This window comes from Phacochoerus africanus, chromosome 9 (assembly GCF_016906955.1).
Source record: "Phacochoerus africanus isolate WHEZ1 chromosome 9, ROS_Pafr_v1, whole genome shotgun sequence".
NCBI lineage: Eukaryota > Metazoa > Chordata > Mammalia > Artiodactyla > Suidae > Phacochoerus > Phacochoerus africanus.
The window spans coordinates 29,973,551-30,000,175 of record NC_062552.1 but is presented as its reverse complement, the minus strand read 5'-3'; the positions used below and the strand labels follow the sequence as shown (position 1 = coordinate 30,000,175).

Below are 26,625 nucleotides of genomic sequence, written 5' to 3'. Positions count from 1 at the left end.
CGCTGCAGCTGTGGCAATGCCAGATCCTTAACTTACTGAGCCAGGCCAGGGATTGAACCGGCACCTCTGCAGCAAGCTGAGCCACTGCAGTTAGGTTCTCAACCTACTGTGCCACAGCAGGAACTCCTGCAGCGTTTGCAGTGCAGTGAATCTGGGCAGTGGTCATCCCTGACTGCTAATATCACAGTAAAAGCTAACCATGCCTTAAATGCCACCTGGTGGAAGTTAAAACAGAATAAGCATTTAGAAATAACCACCAATTTACAGCATATACAGGGAACGGGAGAATATGTTAAATATCACCTCAGGGATGCAGTCAGCCAAATCCAAACCATGGGAAAGCCTGCAGGACAAATGACGCAGCTTCTTCAACTAATACAGTGCTCGGAAAAAAACTAGGTGAGGAAAAGGAAACCAACAGTTTGTAAAAGAGACAGCAACTAATTGTAATATATAGACTTTATTTGGATTCTGATTCACACAAAGCAAAAACTACAACAAAAATGAAACAATCAGAAAAATTTGAACATTGGCTGGTTTCTTTTTCTTTTTTCTTTCTTTCTTTTTCTTTTTTTTCTTTTTTTGGTCTTTTGAGGGCTGCACCTGCAGCATATGGAAGTTCCCAGGCTAGAGGTTGAATCAGAGCCGTAGCTGCTGGCCTACATCACAGCCACAGCAATGCCAGATCTGAACCACGTTCACAACCTACACCACAGCTTGTGGCAATGCCAGCTCCTTAACTCACCAAGCGAAGCCGGGGATCAAGCCCACATCCTTGCGGATACTAATGGGGTTCTTAACCTGCTGAGTCACCACAGGAACTCCTCTTTTTTTTTTCATTTTTTAAAAACAATATTCAGGAACTATTGCTAAGTATTTCTGGCTGTGACAATGGAGTTATGGTTATATGTATTTATATTTTTTAACTTCTTACCTTTTTGGAGGGACACATGGAACTTCACAGATAAAGTGAAATGATGCCTATGATTTCCTTGAAGTTGTCTGGGGGTGGAGAGAAAGTGTGCGAGGGTACAAGTGGAACAAGACTGACCAAGAGTTGAAACTGGGGTATGGAGTATATGGGAGTTTATTATTGTGTGCGTGCTAAATTTTTCCATTAAAAATTGAAACAAATATATCCAGGTAGAAAAAAGCCTACTTGAGAAAAGAGATGTTTAAACAGTATGAAACTGATGAGTTTTAACTGATCAGAATGACTCTCTCTAAGCATAAAGTAAATGAATAATATACTACGAAAAAGACGGCTATGTTAACTGAAGTAAAAACTAAAAATAGATGCAGCTTTAAAGCACCATAAAAAGATGGAGTTCCCATTGTGGCGCAGGGGAAATGAATCCAACTAGGAGCCATGAGGTTGCGGGTTTGATCCCTGGCCTTGCTCAGTGGGTTGGGGATCCGGTATTGCCTTGAGCTGTGGTATATGTTGTAGACATGGCTTGGATCCTGAGTTGCTGTGGCTGTGGTGTAGGCTGGCAGTTGTAGCTCTGATTAGACCCTTAGCCTGGGAACCTCCATATGCCATGGGGGCAGCCCTAAAAATAAGAAATAAAACATCAGGAGTTCCCATCGTGGCGCAGTGGAAATGAATCCAACTAGGAACCAGGAGGACACAGGTTCGATCCCTGGCCTTGCTCAGTGGGTTAAGAATCTGGTGTTGTTGTGAGCTATGGTGTAGGTTGCAGACACGGTTCAGATCCTGTGTGCTGTGTCTGTGGTGTAAGCCAGCAGCTGTAGCTCCGATTGGACCCCTAGCCTGGGAACTTCCATGTGCTACAGGTGCGGTCCTAAAAAAAAAAAAAAATCATAAAAAGAAAATAAATACTCTAAGAAAAATACTTGCAACTTATGACAAATAAAGGTAAAAGTGCTTAAGACATTGGGAATTAATAATCATAGCTAATACATGTGCTTATAATATATCAGGTTCTTGTATGAGCACTTTACGAAACCATCAGAGCTGTTATAATATCCCTTAGTCTAATAAGTATCTCATAGAAGTTCAGATAACCAATAAACAACTAAATATGTATTTAACATCACAATAATCAAGTATTGACAATTTAAGTTGTCCTAAGGTTTTAACCTATCAAAACAGTTAAGACTGTGGTCCATGATGAACACCCCTTGCTAATGCGTAGTCATGGGCCTGTAAGACGGAAGAATCTTTCTGGAGAGCCCTTCATCAATATCAATTGAGCCTGGAAAACATTCATACCTCAGAATGTTTCAGGAATTTATGGCATTGACACTATCAGCAATGTATACAAAGATATGCATGCTCAGTAGTGCGTGAGAGTTTTGTCTGTAGTCAAGAAAAACTGGGAGTTCCCGTCGCGGCTCAGCGGTTAGGGAACCCGACTAACATCCATGAGGACATGGGTTTGATTCCTGGCCTTGCCAGTAGCTAAAGGATCCAGCATTGCCAAGAGCTGTGGTGTAGGTTACAGATGCAGCTTGGATCCCAAGTTGCTGTGGCTGCTGTGTAGGCCGGCAGCTACAGCTCCAATTGGACCCCTAGCCTGGGAACCTCCATATGCCACAGGTGCGGCCCTAAAAGATAAAAAGAAAAAAAAAAAAGAAAAGAAGCAACCTAAATTCCAAAAAAAAAGGAGCATTTCAATAAATTTTAGAAGATCAATACCTTGAAATATTAGAGAATCCTGAAAGTCATGTTCAAGTGAAAAGTAACCCATCAGCAGGTGAATGATAATTGTTTAATTGCCATATAATGAAATATTGCTCGGGAACAAAAAAGAATGAATAGCTATATGTATATGTATAACTGAATCACTTTGCTGTGCACCTAAAGCATCATAAATCAACTATACTTCAATTGATCCGTCAATCAATATTTGTCCTCGTAATTTTTCCTTTCTTTGCATGCACCTTGAGTCACCCACAGCACAAGGGTAAGGGCACCATCCTCCAGGCCAACCAGATCTGCTGAGACTTCTGAGACCGACTGCAAGTTAAGGGGTTTTCCAAAACCATTTCTCAGGTTCATTAATTTGCTAGAGAAATTCAATTCACTGAAACCCATTATACTCATGGTTACATTTATTACAGCGAAAGAATACAAATTAGAACCAGCCAGAGTTGGAAGAGACACAGAGGGCAGAGTCTGGCTGATTTCTAAATGTAGAGCTTCCCTTGCCCCCAGAATACATTATCTCCTGGTATTTACAGGTTACAAAATGCCCGGAGGAGTGGCCACCCAGGATACTCACTGAGCTTGGGTGTGGAGAGTTTTTACTGAGGGTGAGCATGATTGATTGATTGATTGATTGAGCGATTGCCCATCTGGTCTTTTTGGCTTTCTGGCTGTGGCCAGCTTCTCCCCTAAGGCTAGTGGGTGTGACTGTCCCCACCTGAGAAACCCCTCAGTGTAAACATAGATCAGGTGTGTTCTGAGGGGCTCGCCAGGAATTATAAAGACACTCCAACTATCACTGGGGAAATTCAAGGTTTAGAGGTTACTTTCCAAGAACTGGTTAGGGCAGGAGGCCAGACCTTGCTGTGAGCAGGCCAAATTCTTACACACCGCACAGTTATGAAAGTAAAGCTCCCCATCCCCTCTCGGTTCCAAAAGGCTAGGATCCCATCTGGTTTTGCCTCCAGTCTCCTCCCTAGCACCTAAAAGAGTGATCAGCAGGTGCTGAGAGGCAGCGTAACATGCAGTTTATAGGATGCAGTTAGTAGAGTCTGAATTTGAATGTTGGCTCTTCTTTTTTACTAACTGGGTTGACCCTGATGGGTTATTTAAACCCTCATTGCCTAATTGTCCTCGTCTGTAAATTGGGAGTAATGATAATACTTATCTCAGAGAATTGCAGTGAAGATTAAATGAATGAACATCAGTAAAGTTCCCAGAAGAGTGCCTGGCCACAGGGTAAAAGCTAGATAAATGTGTAATATTATTAAGTGCTCAATAAATCATTGCTGATTGAATAACTGCCTGGCACATGAGAGTTGCTTTGCAAATATTAATTGAAAGAATATAAAATAAAATTTTCTTCTTTTGTAGGTGTTCCTATTTTTCCATTAATATATTACTAAATGGATTGATTTGGACATGTCATCAATACGCCTGATTTTTAGGTCTCCAGTCAACTATTATTCTAAACATTAGGAGTTCCTATTGTGGCTCAGCAGGTTAAGAACCAGACATAGTATATGCAAGGATGCAGGTTTGATCCCTGGCCTCACTCAGTAGGCTAAGGATCTGGTGTTGCCGCAAGCTTTGGCATAGGTCACAGATGCAGCTCAGATCCACGCTGCCATGGCTGCGATGTAGGCCTGCAGCCGCAGTTCCAATTCGATTGCTAGCCCAGGAACTTCCTTATGTCACAGGTGTAAAAGGAAAAAGAATTTTTTTTAATAAAAAATAAAGATTAGAGCTCAATAATATGCTAAGAAAAAGGCAAAGTTTCAGAGTCTTTTCAACCCTCCAGCAGGCGTTACCCCCAACCACAGAGTGAGGAGCTGAATTAGAGTTCGAGATGTCTTCCAATGCCAACAAAATGTTTTTTGTCCTAAGGAAACAAAGTAGATATAACAGCAGAAGAGACCATTTTACATGGAGGCATGAAAGCTTTGAATGTGTAAATTTCCACTTTAAAAAGGAACAAAGACAATTTTCAAGTTGACGTCCAAGACCCATATTTAATATATGAACACATCAATGTGAACGATGACAATGAATCCTTACTAATTTGATGGCTTTGGACTCCCTGGAAAAGGACACATTAAGGCCATAGAAAATGGATTTTAATCTATGAAAAGTGGTTTATTTTATCTTGTCACTTAAACTGGCCCGACAGAAGGTGAGTGATGGCAGAATCAGTAATATCTCCGAAGCAATACCTTCAAAGAGTCTCATGAGCAATTAGAAAAAGATTCAACTTGTAAAAACATTCATTTTGGTTATAAAGTAATACGTATACATTTGAATACAACCACCCAATGTTTTTTCATTGATGTATTATTATTAAGCAGTTAGTAAGTTATTTAATAATAAAAAGTAAATATGTTCTGAGCTCTCTTCTTACCACGATCTCTTTTTTTTTTTTTTTGCTCTTTAGGGCCGCTCCTGCAGCATGTGGAGGTTCCCAGGCTAGGGGTGTGATTGGAGCTGTAGCCACTGGCCTACCAGAGCCACAGCAATGCCAGATCTGAGCCGAGTCTGCAACCTACACCACAGCTCACTGCAGCGCCAGAGCCTTAACCCACTGAGAGGCCAGGGATCGAACCCGCAACCTCATGGTTCTTAGTCGGATTTGTTTCTGCTGCGCCACGACAGGAACTCCCCATGTTCATTTTCCAAAAGGAGCAGGTGTTAATAATTTGTTCTACATACCTGGTTGCAAATACACAATTTCAAAAGCATCTCTGCTGCTGTTATGAAAGGCCTTGGTCAAGTGCTGCTTTTTCTTGCCCTTTTAGTGTTACCACACGCTGTCACCCAGTTTGAAGAACTGGTTGGCATGGCAGAGGCCCTGCTCAAGGGCGGAGGAACCCTGTCCACATCTGCGTCCACCCTCTGGCGAGCTACAAATAACGCCTCGCCCGATTCATTTGCCTCCACATGCAGTAACTCCAATTCTAACTCCAGTTCCCCGATTTCGCTGAAGGCTGAAGAGGAACCTCACACTGATGAGAAACAGGTCAGCGGGAGCACCTGCCCTGTGGTTCTCTGGGATGCAGCTATATATAAAATTAAGGGTTGGGAAGTTCCCGCTGGGGTGCTGTGGGTCAGAGGATCCAGCATTGCTATAGGTCTCGGCGACGGCTTGAATTTGATCCTCAGCTTGGCTGTAAAAAAAATAAGTAAATAAATAAAATATAAGAGTACAAAATGACCTAGCAGTTAAGGATCTGGCATTGTCACTGCTGTGGCAGGTTCAGTCCCGGGCCCGGGAACTTCCGCATGCAGTGGGCACTGCCAAAAAAAAAAAAAAAAAAAGGTTACAAAACAGTAGTTGTCTTATCAGATCACTCCAGGTGACTTGAGGACAATCATAATACCCTGACTACCTAAAACAGTTGTTTACAATGACTCTAATATTTGTGAAACCAATATCCCGGTGAGGAAATTAAGGTCAAATCGTGGACAACAATGAAATTATTAAACTAGAAAATTCTTAAACCTGTGACAGATCAACTGTGCATTAAAGAGTATAAAACTGTACCATTGAGGTAAAATGTGCTGAATTTGAGTCTTTTGTTTTCCCAGCATCTCTTAATCAAGAAACAGAAGCTAAAAATACAAGTTTTGGTAGAATCGGCCTGGGAAAATACGCCTTCAAGGGCAATAATTAAATGCTCACGTTCATATTCAGAATATTCGAAACTTCGTGTGCCAGTCTCTTCCTCTGCAACCAATTACCACAAACTTGGTGCTTTATAAAAACACAAACTCATCACCTGCAGGTTCTGCAGCTCTGAAGTGTGGGAAAACCCAGGTGTTGGCAGGTGCACTCCTTTCTGGAGGTTCTGGAAAAAACCTGTTTCCTGCCCTTTGGGGTGGTTGTAAAACTCAATTTCTCGTGGTTGTAGAGCTGAGTTCCCCGTTTTCTGTTTTATCCTCGGCTGTAACCTGAAGGCTGTTCCCCCATCTCCAGGCAAGCCAGTTCCCTTCTTCATGGCCCACCTCCACCACCTTCAAAGCCAGTCAAGGAGGCAAAGCCCTGCTCACTCTTCAAGGCTCTCTTCCCTCCTCTCTGGTTTTTTTTTTTTTTGGGAGGGGGTCCTTTTTATGGGCATACTTGCAGCATATGGAAGTTTCTGGACTGGGGTCCAATCAGAGCTGCTGGAACCTTAACACACTGAGCAAGGCTAGGAATGAAATACTAGTTGGGTTCTTAACCTGCTGAGCCACGACAAAAACTCCTGTCTTTTCTTTTCTTTCTTTCTTTCTTTTCTTTTCTTTTCTTTTTTTTTTTTTGTCTTTTCTAGGGCCACTTTCTCAGCATATGGAGGTTCCCAGGCTAGGGGGTCTAATCAGAGCCATAGCTGCCGGCCTACACCAGAGCCACAGCAACGCAGGATCCGAGCCACGTCTGCAACCTACACCACAACTCACGGCAATGCCACGTCCTTAACCCACTGAGCAAGGCCAGGGATTGAACCCGTAACCTCATGGTTCCTGGTCAGATTCATTAACCACTGCGCCACAATGGGAACTCCAAAAAACTCCCGTCTTTTCTCTGATGTTCTTCTGCCTCCCTCTTCTACATTGAAGGGCTCATGTGATTGGGCTGAGCTGGCCCAGGATAGCTTCCCCATTCACCTACAAAGTGGATTTTCCACATAAGGTACCATGTTCACAGGGCCCAGGGATGAGCTGGGACATCTTCTCTGGGTCATTATCCTGCCTGCTTAAGACATCACATCCAGATTACATGACAAGAGTTTGTTTACACTCTGGAGCAAATACCTCCTAAGTAACGGGAAGTATCTCCAAGATAACCTTTAATGCTAACCCCTGAAATGTAAAATATACGTTAAAGGTATCAGGGAGTTCCTGTCGTGGCTCAGTGGTTAATGAACCCAACTGGTAACCATGAGGTTGTGGGTTCGATCCTTGGCCTCACTCAGTGGGTTAAAGATCTGGCATCCCATGAGCTGAGGTGTAGGTCACAGAGGCGGCAGAGATCCCGAGTTGCTGTGGCTATGGTGTAGGCTGGCAGCTACAGCTCCCTAGCCTGGGAACTGCCATATGCTGAAAGTGCGGCCCTAAAAAAAGACCGGAAAAAAAAAGACAAAAAAAAAATCACACATCACCTTTAAGAATGTTGGTTTTGGGAGTTCCTGTTGTGGCTCAGCAGGTTAAGAACCCAACTAGTATCTATGAGGATGTGGGTTTGATCCCTGGCCTGGCTCCTTGGGTTAAGGACCTGGCATTGCCACAAGCTACAGTGTAGGTCACAGACATGGCTCCGATTTGACCCCAGCCCAGGAACTTCCATATGCCACGGGTGCAGCCATAAAAAGACAAAAAATGAATGTTGATTTTGTTTTCTGGTCTGTATGAATTCAATTAGCAATATATTTCCTCAGCTCTCTCCTTTTTCAGTTATTGCCACTATTCTTTTCAATTTTTCAGTTCAAGATTGAAAAATGGCAGATTGCCCGTTGTAACAAGAGCAAGCCTCAGAAGTTCATTAATGATTTAATGCAGGTGCTTTACACCAATGAATACATGGCCACACACAGCCTGACGGGGGCCAAATCCTCCACTTCAAGAGACAAGGCCGTGAAACCAGCCATGAATCAGAATGAAGTCCAAGAAATCATAGGTGATGATACTTTTGCATTGCATTATCACATGCATTTAACATTATTTTACCATTCAAAGTTAAATTGTTAAGGATTTTGGAAACCAAATTTATGGTTACAAACGGAAAGCGTGGTGGGAGGAAGATAAATCTGGGAGTTGGGAATTGCCATATACACACTACTGGATATAAAATGGATGGGTAACAAGTACCTGCTTACAGCTCAGGGAAATCTGCTCAACACTGGGTAATAACTAGTTGGGAAAAGAATCTGAAAAGGAATGGATGTGTGTATATGTATAACTGATTTACTTCCCTGTATACCTGAAACTAACACAACTTGATAAGTCAGCTGTACTCCAATACAATTTATAAAACAAAACAACAAAAAAACCAAAGTTAGGTTGTTATTTCATCATCATTTTTTTCCTAAAAATCAATTATTTTATGAGAAAGAAATCTCAGCATAGCCTGAGATTTTTTTTTTTTTTTTTTTTTTGCTTTTTAGGGGTGCACCCGCAGCGTATGGAAGTCTGAGCCGCATCTGTGACCTACACCACAGCTCACAGTAATGCCGGATCCTTAATGCACTGAGTGAGGCTAGGGATCGAACCTGCATCCTCATGGATCCTACTCGAGTTTGTTAACCTCTGAGCCATGAAGGGAACTCCTAAACCTCTTATTATATATAGGGAATTTTGTGGAAAAACTTTACACTAAAAGTGGTTATTGAAATAAAAATAAATTCTATATCTGTGAAAAGATTGGAGTCATAAAATTCATAGCTTTAGAAAATTTTCAGAATTCTTTCAAAAAAATTCTAGTAACAGTTTATATCTTATTTTCTTTCTTATCTTGGTTTTATATATATATACACACACACATCCCTTATCTTTTGTTCAGAAAAACAGAGGTTAATTTAACCATCTTACTTACAGTTTTTAAGTTAATCTCCTTGAATATAATAGTATAGATTATTAAGTGTTTTTTTGTTTGTTTTTTGCAAATACCCAACAAATTTAAAGACTCAGTGAATCCTGGTTCTCTACACTTTAATGGCACATCTTTTTTTTTTTTTGCTTTTTAGGGCCCCACCCTTGGCATATGGAAGTTCTCAGGCTAGGGGTCGAATCAGAGCCATAGCTTCCGGCCCACACCACAGCCAGAGCAACTCAGGATCCAAGCCTCATCTGTGACCTACAGCATAGCTCACAGCAACCCCAGATCCTGGACCCACTGAGCGAGGCCAGGGATCAAACCCAAATCCTCATGGGTACTAGTTGGATTCATTTCTGCTGTGCCATGATGGGAACGCCCATGGTACATCATTTCTTAGTTGGAAAAGAGTCCATCAGAATCTGCATGTTTCAACTGATGTTAGGAATGGATAAAAATAACTTCCTAGCATTTTGGATCAAGGGCACGTGGCCTTCTCAGCAAGAAGCAAGGTTAAAGTTGAGTACTCCCATTGGAAGACACATATGTATGTGTCAGTTTATGATGCAAACCTTTGTTATCTCTCACTTTGCTCTGAAAAACCTGCCTATGGATTCGTCTATTTAAATGTCTCATGGGTGTTTGGTTGCTTTTTCAAAATGGAGACAAAATTATAATGTGAATTGCTTGGTGTTTTATCTCAATTCATACTTTAAGATATAAAGGCCTGATAAAGTGATGTGTGTAAAATTAATTAATTAATTTGTACTAAAGTATAGTTGATGTGTAATGTTATATAAATTACAGGTATACCATTTAGTGATCCACAATTTTTAGCGTTTGTACTCCTTTGACAGTTATTATAAAGTACTGGCTATATTCCCCTTGTTGTACAATGTATCCTTGTAGCTTTTTTTTTTTTTAGGTCTGCACCTGCAGCACATGGAGGTTCTCAGGCTAGGGGTTGAACTGGAGCTGAAGGCGCCAGGCTATGCCAGAGCCTCAGCAACGCCAGATCCGAGCCGCATTTGTGACCTACACCACAGCTGAGGGCAACGCCAGATCCTCAACCTGCTGAGCAAGGCCAGGGATCAAACCCGCATTTTCATGGATGCTAGTCAGACTTGTTTCTGCTGAGCCACTATGGCAACCCCCCTGTAGCTAATTTTACACCTATGAGTCTTAAACTCGGAATCTGTGACCCCTTATTCCCCTCCCCTTCCCTCTCCCCACAGGTTTGTTCTCTGTATCTGTGAGTCGGCTTCCTTCTGACAAAGTGTTTTTCTATATTTTGTTATTTTTTTTTTTTTACAGGAGTCACAAAACAGTTATTTCCCAACACAGATGATGTTTCAATCAGGAGAATGATAGGGCAAAAGCTAAATAACTGTACCAAGAAGCCAAATCTAAGCAAAAATCTGAACTCTCAGGATATTAAGTAGATCCTTTTGGTAAGTCTCATAAATCTTCACAATCCTTTCAGTGTGGCAAGGAGATGAAATCCTTATGTCCACGGAATAGCCTTTTCCAAACACTCTCCTAGAGAGACCTGTGAGATGCTGTAGTCAGTGGTCCTGGGGGTGACAGTGAGGACAGGGAAGGGGGTTTGAATTTGGGAAATGCTGAGTCAGTTATGCAGATGTTGCTTTCTCTCCCAGAGCCTCTCAAATATTTTGATATTCTTTATTATTAACATGAGTATTATTTTATGTAATGGCCACACCCATGGCATATGGAGATTCCCAGGCTAGGGGCTGAATTGGAGCTATAGCTGCCAGCCTATACCACAGCCACAACAACACCGGATCTGAACCACGTCTGCAAACTGTACCACAGCTTAGGCAACGCCAGATCCTCAACCCACTCATCAAGGCCAGGGATCAAACCTGCATCCTCACAGGGACAACACTGGGTTCCTTACCTGCTGAGCCATAGCAGGAGCTCCCTCGATACCCTTTAAATACCCCCCAGTGCATCAGCAATCCCTAAGAAGTGGATAGAGTCTGTAATGTTTTCCAAATGTGTTTGATGGAGGAATTTTTCCTTTTCTCCACAGAACACATGTGACCTTGTGGGTGGAGTGGGAAGGAGCCACAGAAGGGACACAGGGCAGTTTAGGATGTTTTCCTGCAACAGGGGGTACACACACTGGGGAAATTGCTGAGATCATGGGCTGCACTTCCATCACTAAGCAAAGAACAGACGACTGGCTGGGACTGTTGAAGGGCCCCCTCTGCCACCTCACCCTGCTTCTCTGTATCTTTAAGTCCTTAGAGAGTTCCCTGGTAGCTCATCAGGTTAAGGATCTGTTGTCGTCACTGCTGTGGTTCAGGTCGCTGCTGTGGTCCAACTTTGATCCCTGTGCTGGGAATTTCCAAAAGCTGCAGGCACAGCCAAAAACAGACAAACAAATCTTTAAGTCAGTTATTACGGTTTTTTTTGATGAGGATTCCTAAAAATATACTTGTATTATAATTAAAGGAAGAATTATGTGTTTCAGTGCATTCTGAAGGAAATACACTCTGTGGTCAGGCCTTGCTCTAGGCAAGGTGGTGTCGGGGATTCTGTGTTCACTTTATCTCTATTTTCTTTTCTTTTTTTTTTGTCTTTTTACCTTTTCTAGGTACCCATGTCATATGGAAGTTCCCAGACTAGTGGTCTAATCAGAGCTGTAGCTGCTGGCCTATGCCAGAGCCACAGCAACTCAGGATCCGAGCCGCGTCTGCGACTTACACCACAGCTCATAGCAATGCTGGATCCTTAACCCACTGAGCAAGGCCAGGGATTGAACCCACAACCTCATGGTTCCTAGTGGGATTCGTTAACCACTGAGCCATGATGGAAACTCCTGTGTTCACTTTAGAAGTCAGAGTCCTTCCTCACCATTATTTTAATGGAAAATATATGGCAAATAGGCATTGTTGCACTCATTATTTTAATTGATAATAGAGGTATGTGATAAACACGTGAGGGCAAGGTTTTCCTTCTATTTTCTTTCTTTCTTTCTTTCTTTCTTTCTTTCTTTCTTTCTTTCTTTCTTTCTTTCTTTCTTTCTTTCTTTCTTTCTTTTTTTTTTATTTTTAAATAAGGGCCACACCCTCAGCATATGGAAGTTCCTAAGCTAGAGGTCAAATCGGAACTGCAGCTGCTAGCCTACACCACAGCCACAGCAACATGGGATCCCAGCTGTGTCTGCGACCTACACCACAGCTCACGGCAACACTAGATCCTTAACCCACTGAGCGAGGCCAGGGATCAAAGCCGAGTCCTCATGGATACTAGTTAGGTTCTTAACCTGCTGAGCCACAACGGGAATTTTGTTCCCTCTGTTTTCTTTACTTCTGTCTTTGACTTCCACTTTGCCTGCCCCTCCCCTGCCTCAAGTCACCTTGAGGCCATGTCACTTGTCTTCTGACCGTGTTTCAAGTGCATGTGGACCTGCATGTAATGCAGTGGTTCCCCCACCCCCTAACTGGCCCCCACCCCGTCCTCCTGAAGGGTCCCTTACTGGGTTGCTGGACAACTAAGGCTACTCTGTTGAGGGACAGCAACAGTCTGTCTTCCCTAAAAAGAGCAAAACTAACTAACCAAAAAAACCTTGCTTTGATCTGCACTGCTAGACTGACTTGAAGATTTATAAAAGATAAAGCTATCCATATCCTTTTTCTCCCCAAGGGATTTTTTTTTTTTTTTAATCTTTTTAGGGCTGCACCCGTGGCATATGGAGGTTCCCAGGCTAAGGGTCGAGTGGGAGCTGCAGCTGCCGACCTAAGCCATAGGCACAGCAACGCCAAATCCAAGCCTTGTCTGTGACCTACACCACAGCTCACAGCAACGCCGGATCCTTAACCCACTGAGCGAGACCAGGTGATCAAACCCACTACCTCATGGTTTCTAGTCGGATTCGTTTCCACTGTGCCACAATGGGAACTCCTCCCCAAGGGATTAAAAATGTTGGTAGGCTGTGAATCTCACAATTTCCCAGTGAGGCGGTAACTGCATAAATGAGCCCTTAGAACATCTTGGGGTTTTTTTGTCAGTTTTTTAAATTTTATTTTATTGAAGTATAGTTGATTTACCATGTTGTGTTAATTTCTACTCTACAGCAAAGTGATTCAGTTATATGTGTATCTTTTTTTTTTTTTTTTTAAGATTAGGACTCCTGTGTATTTCTTTATTTTATTTATTTATTTTTGGGCCACATCCTCTACCCATGGAAGTTCCTGGGCCAAGAATTGAACTTTTGCCATAGCATCAACCCAAGCTGCTGCAGTGACAATGCCAGATCCTTAACCCCCTGCACCCCAAGGGAACCTCCTACACATTCTTTTTCATATTCTTTCCATCATGGTTTATCACAGGATATTGAGTATTGAGAACTTTTCATTTTGATGAGAGGCTGCTGAGTTGTCCTGGTGTCAGGGAGCTGAGCTGCTGTCTAAATGCTGTGGAAACAGATTCCAGGTCATAGGGCCATCTCCTGGAGCACTTTATTGTGTTTCAGAGCTCAGCAAGGCATTTTGATATCCTAACTTCAGCCTTTTTCAGAGCTCAGGCTGCTGTGGGTAGGCACAAAACTCATCTTTGATAACAGCAGAGTATTGAAAAAAAGTAAAAAGTGTTTATATGTGTTGCTTGTCTTGCTGGTAGTGGTGCTATTACATCACCTGGCCATGGCATTGACAGACGCTGAAAACAGCATGAAGTCTTCTGTAATGAACCCAGTCTGTGCTGGTGTCTCCTGAGCCAAGATGCTTAGAATAGAAATACATATATTTTGAGTTATAAGTAGAGATTAACACTGCGATGGAATTTTTTTTTTTTTAATTGGCAGGTACCTTTCACTTGAAGTATAGCTAAATGCTGTAAATTCTTTTCTTTCTCTTCCAGCCGCACCCACAGCATGCAGAACTTCCCAGGCCAGGGATCAAACCCAAGCCACAGCAGTGACAGCGCTGAGTCCTAAGCCACCAGGGTACTCCCAGATTATTTCAAAAAGCCTGAGAAAATACACTGGGAAAGACAGGGTCACAGAAAACTGAATTCAGGCCTGCTTGATGAATTAGATATAGCTCCCTCTGGTGGAATACTGCTATATTTTACTTTTCTTGCTCATTTGACGAACAGGAGCCTACAGTGATTGCCTATTTAGACAAACTTCACCCTGCCCCCAAAAGTATCCTTTGGAAAAATAATTGTCCTTCCGTGACTATAAGCAAGGTAAGATATTCCTTAAAAAAAACAAAAAATAATGCTACCATGTGATCCCACAATCCCACTCCTGGGCATCATCTAAAAAGAGAAAGCCATCATTTGAAAGGATCTGTGCACCTCAGTGTTCATAGCAACACTATTCACAATAGCCAAGACATGCAAGTAATCTAAATATCCACTGACGAATGGATAAAGAAGATGTGGTACAGGAGTCCCCTGGTGGCAAAGTGGGTTAAGAATCTAGCATTGTCACTGCAGTAGCTTGGGTCCCTGCTGTGGTATGGGTTTGATCCCGAGCCCAGGAACTTCCATATGCCATGGGCACAGCCAAAAAAAAAAGAAGTGGTACAAATATACAATGGAATATTACTCAGCCACAACAAAGAGCAAAATCATGCCATTTGCAGATGGAAGGATGGACCTAGAGATTTTCATACTAAGTGAAGTGAGTCAGGCAGAGAAAGACAAACACTATGTCACTTTTAAAAAAAAGGTACAAATAAACTTATTTCCAGAACTTAAAAAGAAAAGCAAAAAAGCAAGATAATAGATGCTGCAAAAATCACATAGATGTCTCAGAATTTGAGGGCCCTGCTAGACCGTGCCTTCCACTCAGGACTGAGCACAAAGTGGCCCCCAGCCCAGATTTGAAAGGACCACCACCTCCCAACTAAGACTCCTTTTTGTGAAAATAAGAGCCCAGGAGTTCCCCGTCATGGCTCAGCAGTAACGAACCCGACTCGTATCCATGAGGACTCAGATTCAATCCTTGGCCCTGCTCAGTGGGTTAAGGATCTGGTGTTGCCATGAACTATAGTGTAGGTCACAGACTATGGGTCAAATTCCAAGTTACTGTGGCTGTGGCTTAGGCCAGTAGCTGCAGCTCCAATTCGACCACTAGCCTAGGGACTTCCACATGCAGCAGGTGTGGCCCTTAAAAAAAAGAAAAAAGAGAGAGAGAGCTTAATTCCATCCCCCTCCATTTCATCTATTTGCTCTCACTCCCAGACTGGCCCTCAACCTGCATGCAGCTCGCTCTTTGCCTAGGACTTGATGTTGCCAATCTTTCTGGCCTTCCTCCATTTTTTGCTTTTTTTCTTACAAGAGCTAAAGAAAACTTTTTTTGTAAAAATTACAGAATATTAGAATACCACCTCTGTAACATCCCACTAAGCAGCCAAACAACCTTCTGAAATTTCTGAAGCTGCCCCATTTTTTAAAATCTCTACCATCATATGCCATATGCGTATAACTTAAAGATGATCAAATACAGCAGTGCTTGAACAGGCAGGAGAGATTTTTGTGCCCTGCCCGTGAAACAGGTGATATTTGAAAATGTCTGGGGACATTTTGTGTTATCATACGAGGTGATACCGCCGGCCTCTAGCTGGCGGGAGCCAGGGCTGCGAGACATCCTACAAAGTATAAGACAGCTCCCACACCAAGAACTACCCACCCCAAGGTCAGTTCTGCTGAAGCTGAGAAATCTTGATCCAAATGATTTCCTGATCACCAAGACGATGGGGTAGGAAGCCCCTGAGCTCACCTCCTCCCAGCAGCCCACCAAGATTACAACTGTTTACAGAGCATCTATCAATGAGAACAGACTGTAGACAGGCAAGAAAGGTCTTCTACCACTAAAAATATAAAGAAGGAACCACGGCAAGCTGGGTAGGAAGGGTGGAGCCATAGGGTAGTCAAGCCCACACCCCTGGGTGAACGACCCATAAACAGCAGGACGTCACAATTGCAGAGGTTCACACCAAGGAGTGTGGGGTCCAAGACTCCATACTAGGCTTCCCAGCTCTGGGGCCCTGCACCAGGAAGATCATCCCCCAGAACATCTGGAGTTGAAGGCAGGGGCTTGCATTTGGGAGTGCGGGCGGGGTGGGGGGGCAGTATGAGGTATAGGAAACAGAGACTCCACTTTTTTTTTTCTTTTTCTTTTTCAGGCTGCACCTGCAGCATGTGGAAGTTCCCAGGCTAAGGGCTGAATCAGAGCTGCAGCTGCTGCCCTACACCACAGCCGCAGCAACACCAATGCAGCTTGCAGAAACACTGGATTTTTAACCCACTGAGCGAGGCCGGGGATAGAACCCATGTCCTCATAGATACTGGTTGGATTCTTAACCTGCTGAGCTACAATAGTAACTCTGAAACTCCACTCTTAAAGGGCCTGGGCAGAATCTCACATGCTCCAAGTCCTAGCTCGCAGGCAGTAATCTTCAAGGAGCCTGGGTCAGACTTGCTTGCTGACCTTGGACACCCTCCTTGAGGGGCAGCAGGCAGCTGGGGCCACCCCCCAGCCCCCTGGGGGTGGGAAGGCATGGGTAACAGCCATTTGAGAGGACGCATCCTATCATGAGAATACTGGTGTTGGCAAGCACCTGTTTTGTTTTGTTTTGTTTTGTTTCCTTTTTGGGCACCCTGTGGCACATGGAGTTCCTGGGCCAGGAATCAGATCAGAGCTGGAGTGGCAACCTAAGCAACAGCCATGGCAATGTCAGATCTTTAACCACTGTGCCAGGCTGGGGACTGAACCTTTGTCTCAGCATTCCAGAGATGCAGCCAATCCTGTTGTGCCACAGGGGAACTCCCAAGCCCCTGTTTTGGAGTCTTCTCTTTAGTCTGTTAGTGCAGAGGCTTACCTGTCTGCCAACTGGTCACCACCAGTCCTGGGACCCTTCAGGCTGAGGAAGGACCTGGTTCAACCAAGTGGTAGGCTGGTATCACCCATTAACAGGCCAGAATCAGCACTGGAAGGCCCAGGCCCCACAGCCAGCATGCCAGGACCCAGCACTGCACACCAGTGGACTCACTCACTAGACCTGCAGCCAACCTCTCTAGGACCCTGCCTCACTCAGTAGTGGGCCAGGACCAGCCCCCGGACTCCCCAGGCCATGCAGCCAGCTGCATCAGGACACAGCCCCATCCACCAGCAGCCAGTAGCTTCTGCAGGAGGCAGGGCCTGGCAGCCAACTGGACCAGGGGCCGGTCCTGTGTGCCAGTGCCCCCTGAGTTCTCAGCCTCACCACAACAGAAAGGCCCCCTCAGCCCACATGGGGGCACCTCTAGAGCATATAGCTCTGAAGACCAGAGGGAAGTGTGCTGCTGAGCCCCTCCTACAACAAGCCACTTCTCCAAGATCAGGAAGTGCAACCAACTTACCTACATGTACACCTAACAAAGATAAGCAATCTGCCTGAGAAAATGTCCAAGGTCATCATAAAGATGCTCAGCAACCTTGGGAGAAGGATGGATGAACATGGTGAGAAGTTCAACAATGGATCTGAAAATATAAAGAAGAACCAAACAGCCGAAGATACAATAACTGAAATGAAAAACACACTGAAGGAAGTCGAGAGTAGGTTAGATGATACAGAAGAACAGATCAGCAAACTGAAAGACAGAGGGGGAAATCACCCAAGAGGAAGGGAAAAAAATAATTTTAAAAAATGAGGACATGGAGTTCCCATTGTGGCTCAGTGGTTAACGAATCTGACTAGGAACCATGAGGTTGTGGGTTCGATCCCTGGCCTCGTTCAGTGGGTTAAGCATCTGTGTTGCCGTGAGCTGTGGTGTTGGTCAAAGACTTGGCTCAGATATGGTGTTGTTGTCACCCTGGTGTAGGCCAGCAGCTATAGCTCTGATTAGACCCCTAGCCTGGGAACCTCTATATGCTGCGGGTGCAGCCCTAAAAAGACAAAAAGACCAAAAAAAATTAAAGAAATGAGGACATGGAGTTCCCGTTGTGGCTCGGTGGTTAACGAATCCTACTAGGAACCATGAGATTGAGGGTTCAGATCTGGCATTGCTGTGGCTCTGGCATAGGCCAACTGGTCACCACAGCTCTGATTAGATTCCTAGTCTGGGAACCTCCATATGCCAAGGGAGTGGCCCTAGAAAAGGCAAAAAGACAAGAAAAAAAAAAAGTGGACAGACAAAATACTTCTGAGACTACATCAAAAGTACTAACATTCCTATTGTTGGGGTCCCAGAAGGAGAAGAGAGAGAGAAAGGGGCAGAGAACTTATTTGAAGGGACAATAACTGGAAATGTCCCTAACCTAGGAAAAGAAATGGACATTCATGTACAGGTAGTACAGAGAATCCCAAAGAAGATGACCCCAAATAGGTCTATACCAGGATGCATCGTAACTGAAGTGCAAAAATTAAGGATATTAAATTAATTAAATTAAATCTTAAAAGCAGCAAGGGAAGAACAGTTAGTTGTACAGAAGGGACCTGCCCTAACACTGTCAGCTGACTTTTCAGCAGAAACGTTGCAGGCCAGAAGAGTGGGAAGTAAGAAAAGGAGAAACCTAAATCAAGAAAATTTCACTCAGCAAGGCTATCATTGAGCACTGAGAAGAGATAAAGAATCTCCCTGGAGTTCCCATCGTGGCACAGTGAAAACGAATCCAACTAGGAACCATGAGATTGCAGGTTTGATCCCTGGCCCCTCTCAGTGGATTAAGGATCCGGGGTTACTGCGAGCTGTGGTGTAGATTGCAGACACGGCTTGGATCCCATGTGGCTGTGGGTAGGCTGGCAGCTGTAGTTCCAGTTAGACCCCTAGCCTGGGAACCTCCAAATGCCGTGGACGTGGCCCTAAAACTGAAAAAAAAAAAAAGAAAGAAAGAAAAAAAAAAAGAATTTCCCAGACAAGGAGTTTCCGTCGTGGCACAGTAGTTAACGAATCCGACTAGGAACCGTGAGGTTGCGGGTTCGGTCCCTGCCCTTGCTCAGTGGGTTAACGATCCGGCGTTGCCACGAGCTGTGGTGTAGGTTGCAGACGCGGCTCGGATCCCGTGTTGCTCTGGCTCTGGCGTAGGCCAGTGGCTGCAGCTCTGATTAGACCCCTAGCCTGGGAACCTCCATATGCCGTGAGAGCAGCCCAAAGAAATAGCAAAAAAAGACAAAAAAAAAAAGAATTTCCCAGACAAGCAAAATCTAAAAGTGTTTAGCGCCATTAAACTGTATTTACAGGAAATGTTAAAGGGATTTCTCTAAGTGGAAAAGAAAGACCACAACTAGAATTGTAAAATTACAAAAGGAAGCAGTTTCCTAGGGGCTCAGAGGGTTAAGGATCCGTTGTTTTCAATGCTATGGCACTGGTTACTCCTGTGGTGCGTGTTCGAGCCCTGGCCTGGGAGCTTCTCCATACTGTGGGCACGGCCAAAAATATATATATATATATATTACAAAAGGAAAAAAAAAATCTCATTGGTAAGGGTAAACATACAGTAAAAGTAGTTTACTCAACACCCATAAATCTTTTTTTTCTTTTTTTTCTTTTTTTCTTTCTTCCTTTTTTTTTTGTTTGTTTGTTTGTTTTTTTGCTATTTCTTGGGCCGCTCCTGCGGCATATGGAGGTTCCCAGGCTAGGGGTCGAATCGGAGCTGTAGCCACCAGCCTACACCAGAGCCACAGCAACTCGGGATTCGAGCCACGTCTGCAACCTCGACCACAGCTCATGGCAACGCCGGATCCTTAACCCACTGAGCAAGGGCAGGGACCGAACCTGCAACCTCATGGTTCCTAGTCGGATTCGTTAACCACTGCGCCACGACGGGAACTCCTGGTAGGAAAGTTAAAGGAGAAAATCATCTATATCCATAATAAGTAGCTAAGGGGTACACAAAGCCAAAATATGTAAATATGCTGTCAGAAACATGCCATGTGGTGGGGAGGAAGTAAAAGTCCAGGGTTGTTAGAATATGTTTGAATTTAGGACATTATCAAATTAAAATAATCTTGTATAGATAGGTTGCCATATATAAACCTTATGGTGACTAAAATATTTATGGATTCCCTGGTGGCTCAGCAGGTTAAGGATCTGGCGTTGTTGCTGCAGCAGCTCAGGTCTCTGCTGTGGCGCAGGTTCAATCCCTAGCCTGGGAACTAAAAAAGGTTTTAATTTTAAAAATAAATAAATAAAAGCCACTCGAGATAAAAATATGTGTTAAATATTTCAGTTATTATCAATGCTGGAATTTCTCTGAATAGATCATAAAATAATTCTTGTCACCTCAGTAGTAACATTTCTTATTACCAACTTGTATTTTTAAGCACAAATTTGTAGTTGACACAAAAATAAATAACTCATATTGTTATTATAACATAACTGTTAAAATGCTATGAGAATTCGGTTATAAGTTTGCTCTTTTTTTTTAAATTTGCTTTTTATAGGTATTACAGGCCCCTGACACAAAGGCACCTTCAGCTGTCAATCTCACCTTGGACTTTGTGGGAGACACTGTACCCTCCCAGGCAGTGAGCACAGAGACACGCACAGTGACAGGCTGGGAGACACCTGTGTCATCGCTGGGCTGTCCTGACAGAGCACAGGCCTGCAAAAACCTGCATGTGTACTGTACCCTCAGTACCAGTGATGCTTCCAACTGGAGGGTTTCTAGCAGCCCCAAGAGCATGCAGTATGGTTTCTTGCAAATACGCATTTTTTCCTCCCCAAAATGCCTCCCTGTACAGCTATCTTAACAGGATAATCAGAGCTCTTATCATAGCAACAAAAACTCTAACCCAGAAGATTCGTCATTGTCCTAATCAATCCCTGTACATTTTTTAATACCAACGACTCCCCATTTTCTTTTTGTTGGCTCTTTAGTATAAGTACATGCTTGGGAAAGTAAACAATGAAATAATCAATGTTCAAAAACGTGAGAGTAGCAAAATCAGCCTAAAAGCTGATAACCACGTTCTAACAAAGTAATAGTGTTTTAGCAATAAAATTACAGGATCATTCTGTTACATAAAATTGTATAAAGCAGGAATCCGAAAAATAAATGAGAGCAACAAGAACTTTCTATTTTAATATGAAGCTATTTCACTGCACTCCTGAAAAAGAAGTCCAAGTTTTTGTGATTGTTAAAATAACGCATCAGCTTTTTTAAAAAGTCTTTTTTATGTTTCCTTGTTCACATGCTTCTTTTTATTGCCCCAAAGAGTATGGAATACATGTGTGTAATATAAAACATCAATATCATCTGAAACCTTGTACATACGTTAGAAAATCTTATGTTTTCAGGTTGGTTATACTGCTACACTGCTTAGTTTTAACTGATGTGTTTTCATAGTACCAGAAGAGAATAAGTGAAAACAAAATCATATGGGTTTCCTAATCACACACACATACAAATACCATTTTGTAAATGAATGAAAGACAAAGCATTCTTTATCAACGTCTCTCCTTGGACATCAGGGGGTCCCACGTGACAGCTCTGCAAAACCAGGCCGTGCATCTTCAGTGCTCAAGGCCATGCTCACACTGGAGGAGGGTGCATGTGCTAGAACGTCCAGTGCTGTGGTCCCAGGAACAGTCGGTAAAAGTTGCTTGATAACAATGTGGTTGTACAAAATAAATAGTCTTCGGGAAACAGCTTGTGTTAACATTTGCTACTTTTACTTAAATATAAGTAAATCTCACTGAAAACATAAAAAGCATTTGCTTGTTTCTTTTCTTTTCTGTCTTTTTGTCTTTTCTAGGGCCGCACTTGCTGCATATGGAGGTTCCCAGGCTGGGGGGTCTCATCGGAGCTGTAGCTGCCGGCCTACGCCACAGCTAGCTGCAATGCAGGATCTGAGCCACATCTGCAACCTACACCACAGCTCACGGCAATGCCGGATCCTTAACCCACTGAGCGAGGCCAGGAATCGAACCTGCAACCTCATCGTTCCTAGTCAGATTCGTTAACAACTGAGCCACGACAGGAACTCCTGTTTCTCATTAATGCATAAAATCTAGGGAGAAAATCGTTTTCCAGGCTGATGGCTCCTTACCCACACACTGAGGCACTACTGTTATAATTGGACTGTGTTTCTCTGGCTCGTTTGTCTTCTAAAGAGCCGTGCCATTAGGACATACACACAATGCTCAGGGAAGTTCACGGCTTTATTGCAAAAGGATAATCTCACTAAGATAATATGCTATTATCTTAAAAAAAACCCTACTTTGTAATAATAAGTTTTGCCTACCAAATGTAAATAAAATTCCCTTTGCAAAACATAACTATTATTTATCTAGAACTTCTATGGTCCTTCGGTAAAGTTTTGAGATTATGTTGATATTTTTATGGATAATAGAATATATGTGTACTTTTAAATTCAGCTTCATATAGTGGTTCTTTTTTTTTTTTACCATTTATAAAAAAAATCTTTATTCTCACTTCTCTGCAGTGTCACTTCTGTCATAGGTTTTTGTGTGTGTGTGTGTGTGTGTGTGTGTGTGTGTGTGGTTTTATTTATTTATTTATTTTAATTTTATTTTTTTCCTCTGTACAGCATGGGGACCAAGTTTCACTTACACATATACATTTTTTTTCCCTCTCTTTGCTCTGTTGCGATATAGACATAGTTCTCAATGCTACACAGCAGGATCTCATTGTAAATCCATTCCAAGAGCAATAGTTTGCATCCACTCATATAATGGTTCTAAATGAGTCAGAAATTAAAAAAACTAATGAGGAATTCCCTGGTAGCTCAGCGGGTTAAGTATTCTGCATTGTCACTGTGCTTGGGTCACTGCTGTTCTTGTGTCACTGCTGTGTCTTGAGTGCATGGTCCAAAAAACAAACAGGGGAGTTCGTGTCGTGGCTCAGTGGTTAATGAAACTGACTAGCATCGATGAGGATGCAGGTTCGATCCCTGGCCTTGCTCAGAAGTTAGGGATCCGGCATTGCCGTAAGCTGTGGCATGGGTTGCAGACATAGCTCGGATCCCAAGTTGCTGCAGCTGTGGTGTAGACCAGTGGCTACAGCTCCGATTCGACCCCTAGCCTGGGAACCTCCATATGCCATGGGTGAAGCCCTAAGAAGACAAAAGATCAAAACAAAACAAATCAAAACACAACAGGAGTTCCTGCTGTGGTGCAATAGGATCAGTGGCATCTATGGAGCGCTGGAAGTCTGGTTTGATTCCCCACCTGGCACAGTGGGTTAAGGTTCCTGTGTTGCCATAATTGTGGCATAGGTCCAGCTAAGCTCTGATCCCTGGCACAGGAACTCCATATGCTGAGGGGTGGCCAAAAAAGAGAAAAAAACAAACAACTTCAAATGAAAAATACAATGTTGTAAATTAAAGTCACCACACTGTCCCTGAATGTGTTCATCTGACTCTAGGAGCTTGTGCCCTGTGACCAGCACCTCTGTTTCACTCCCCTTCCCTCAACCCTGGCACCACCTTTCCACTCTCCATGAGTTTGGCTCTTACAGATCCTGTGTATAAGTGAGAACATATAGTATTTCTCTTTCTCTTTCTTATTTCACTAGCATAATGCCCTCAAGGCCCATCCATGTCATCACAAAAGGCATAATTTCCTTCTTTTTCATGGCCGAATAATATTCCACCACATAAATAAACGCCCCATTTTCTTTGTCCATTTGATAGATTCTTAAGTTGTTTCCATGTCTTGGCTATTGTGAATAATGCTAAAATGAACACAGGAATGTAGATATACGTTTAAGATAGTGTTTTCATTTCTTTCAGATATGTACCCACAAATGGGATTTCTGAATCACGTGGTAATTCTATTTTTAATTTTTTTTTTTTTTAGCCGTGCTGACAGCATGCAGGAGTTCCCAAGCCAGAGATCAAACCCACACCAGAGTCACAGCAGTGACAATGCTGGATCCTTAACCCACTGAGCCAACAGGGAACTCCCCCATTTTTTATTTTTTGAGGTATCTTTACATTGTTTTCTATAGTGGTTGCATAATTCTACATCCCCACAAACAGAGCACAAGGATTCACTTTTCTGAGATGGTCTTAACCAGAACAGAGAAGGCAACCCATCTCTATCCATAACCAGGATCCCGAGCATCACATAACAGGTCAGAGCAGTCTATCCTCGACTGCTGGGCGATGGGCAAGAACGGCAGGGAGAGACACTTTGTGAGGCACACCAAGAAGTGAAGCCCTAACAGTGGGGTCAAGCAGGCATTCAGATAATCAGTTTAGTAGATAAGCCCCCACCTTAAGTGCAATGTAATGCTGGTGGGATTTGAAGGCTGTGATGCTTGGGGGGGGTGAGTGTGTGGGGGTGTGTGGGGGTGTGTGTGTGTGACCTCTGAAACCAAAGGCCACTCAAAATTACACAGACTGAATTAGGGGACCCTAGGTCTCGAAAGATTTCAAAACAAAGAATTTCATAATGATAAAAGGATCAATTCATCAAGGAGACAATTGTAAAGCTCTAAGTACCAAATAGCAGAGCTTGAAGACACACGAAGCAAAACTTGTGGAAATAAGGAGAAGCAGACATGTCCACAGTTATAACTGGAAATTCCAAAATGCTTTTCTCAATAATTACTGATCGAGGAGTTCCCATTGTGGCACAGGGAGTTAGGTTGAGCTTGCACTTACTTGGTACAATGAGTTGAAGGAAGAATATCAGCATAGTGTCAATGATATACATCTGGAAATCTACTGTAATGCTGCTTCCAACCAAGTCTAAGAGAACTGAATTAGAGGTGTTATCGAACCCAATAATTGTTCCCTTCAAGATCTCAACTGAAAGCAAAATAATAGATCCACAGTCCAAGTGAAGCATAAAAAAAATTTCCTGTCACACAAAAAACCTTTTCCCATGGTTAAAAGTCTCTGTTTTGAACTCTGAACCAATCTGTTTCTTTGAAATTTAACCAGTTCCCTAACACAGAGACTGACCTTAAAAATCACCCAATCTTGGGAATTCACTTTGCGGCTCAGCAGTTAATGAACCTGACTAGGATCCATGAGGATGTGGGGTTCAATCCCTGGCCTACCTCAGTGGGTTAAAGTTCTGGAGTTGCCATGAGTTGTGGTGTAGGTTGCAGATGAGGCTGGGATCCTGCGTTGCTGTGGCCTAGGCTGGCAGCTATAGCTCTGATTCGACCCATAGCCTGGGAACTTCCACATGCTGCGGGTTGGGCCCTAAAAGGCAAACAAACAAAATCACCCAACCGGTTCTCTGGAGAGACCATTAAGCTTTGTCTAGTTTGTCATTTGCTACACCAAGCCAAACAAACCTGGCCTGATGGGAACGATAGGCATGTCTCATAATAAATCTTAGTAGGTTTCAAAAAAAAAATTTTTTTTTTTCTTTTCTTCCTGTTGCCATGGCATGCCTGGCCAGGGATGGAACCTGTGCCACAGCAGCAACCTGAGCCACAGCAGTGACAATGCTGGATCCTTAACCCGCTGTGACACCGAATTCCATAAGAGAGGATTTTTGGTAAGGCAGTAAGTGAAAAGAAAATGAGAACACATATTTGAACATGGGTGAACTATTTTATAGATTTTTGCGTGTGAACTCTTCTATTTTATTAAGGATCCATCTGAGAACATCTTTAGAAGGTAGGGTTCAGTGATAAAGTTAGAGATGTCTCGGTTCCCTGTCCTACTGGGCCAGGACTCCGTGGCCTCGCCAGCTTTCCATATGGAGACCAGAGCTCTGGGTTCCGGGTTTCTTCCTCAGGTGCATGAACACAGGCTCTGAATGGCGGAGACTAAAGATGGAGAACAGATGAGCAGCGTGAGGCCGCCTCAGATCCGTGCTGATCTTAGAATCCAGCCAAGCACCCATACTTCCAAACCTTAAAGAGAAAAAGGAGAACTGATCAATTAGTTTGCACCACCTGCTTTCCGGGCTCAAACAAATCAGTGAGCTTCGCTTCCATAGCCACACGAACCTCATCTCCAAAATCTCCTTCCATTCTAGTCCCCAGCCCGCCCACCGCTCGGCGAGCGGCAGTGACGTCACTCCGAGGAGCGCACGCGCCGCGCCCTCGGCCCTTTTACTCTCGGTCCACTAACGGGCAGTCTCTGTGCAGCCAGAACTACAGTTCCCAGCGGCCCGCGCGGCGGGGGCGGGCGGACGGGATTGTGTGAGGCCGGCCCCGGCGCTGCGGGCCCAGAAGGCCGCTCCTCTTGGGGAAGCGGTTTGCCTCGCTTCCCGTCCGCTGCGTCGGCGGCTTGGCAACGTCCGCTGCTTGGCGCGCACGCGGGGGCGGGTCACGGCGGGCGGGGAGGCGGCGGGAACGGCAGCGGCGCTGGTTTTGTCCGGCGGGCCTTTGGGGAGATGGGAGACCCAGGGTCGGAGGTGAGTAGCGGGCTCGGCCTGGGGCGGTGCACTGGCAGACCTGGGGCGGCAGGCCTGGAGTGAGAGGCGCGGTGCCTGTGGT

At 43.8% G+C, this 26,625-nt stretch overlaps 2 protein-coding genes and 1 long non-coding RNA gene across 5 annotated transcripts in view; 2 read left to right on the top strand and 1 right to left on the bottom strand.

Annotated features, from left to right (window-relative positions):
* Window positions 1-21,907, top strand: part of BEND6 (BEN domain containing 6) — a 42,279-nt gene extending 20,372 nt beyond the window's left edge. The window contains exons 4-7 of one of the 3 annotated variants that reach the window (XM_047796778.1): window positions 5,464-5,684; window positions 8,201-8,318; window positions 10,548-10,684; window positions 20,639-21,907. In XM_047796778.1, coding sequence (XP_047652734.1) covers window positions 5,464-5,684; window positions 8,201-8,318; window positions 10,548-10,675 — 467 coding nt within the window. In that variant the 3' untranslated portion in view covers window positions 10,676-10,684; window positions 20,639-21,907. Of the gene's footprint in view, window positions 1-5,463; window positions 5,685-8,125; window positions 8,319-10,547; window positions 10,688-20,638 lie in introns of those variants that run through there. The other 2 variants (XM_047796776.1, XM_047796777.1) reach the window with 2 other exon arrangements.
* Window positions 21,908-25,712: 3,805 nt separating this feature from the next.
* Window positions 25,713-26,237, bottom strand: LOC125135881 (uncharacterized). The gene is made up of 2 exons (XR_007137070.1): window positions 26,134-26,237; window positions 25,713-26,037 (listed from the first exon to the last, which is right to left on the bottom strand). It is a non-coding gene; the product is annotated as an uncharacterized LOC125135881 (long non-coding RNA).
* Window positions 26,238-26,329: 92 nt separating this feature from the next.
* Window positions 26,330-26,625, top strand: part of ZNF451 (zinc finger protein 451) — an 82,974-nt gene continuing 82,678 nt past the window's right edge. The window contains 1 exon segment of the mRNA XM_047794401.1: window positions 26,330-26,543. Coding sequence (XP_047650357.1) covers window positions 26,523-26,543 — 21 coding nt within the window. The 5' untranslated portion in view covers window positions 26,330-26,522.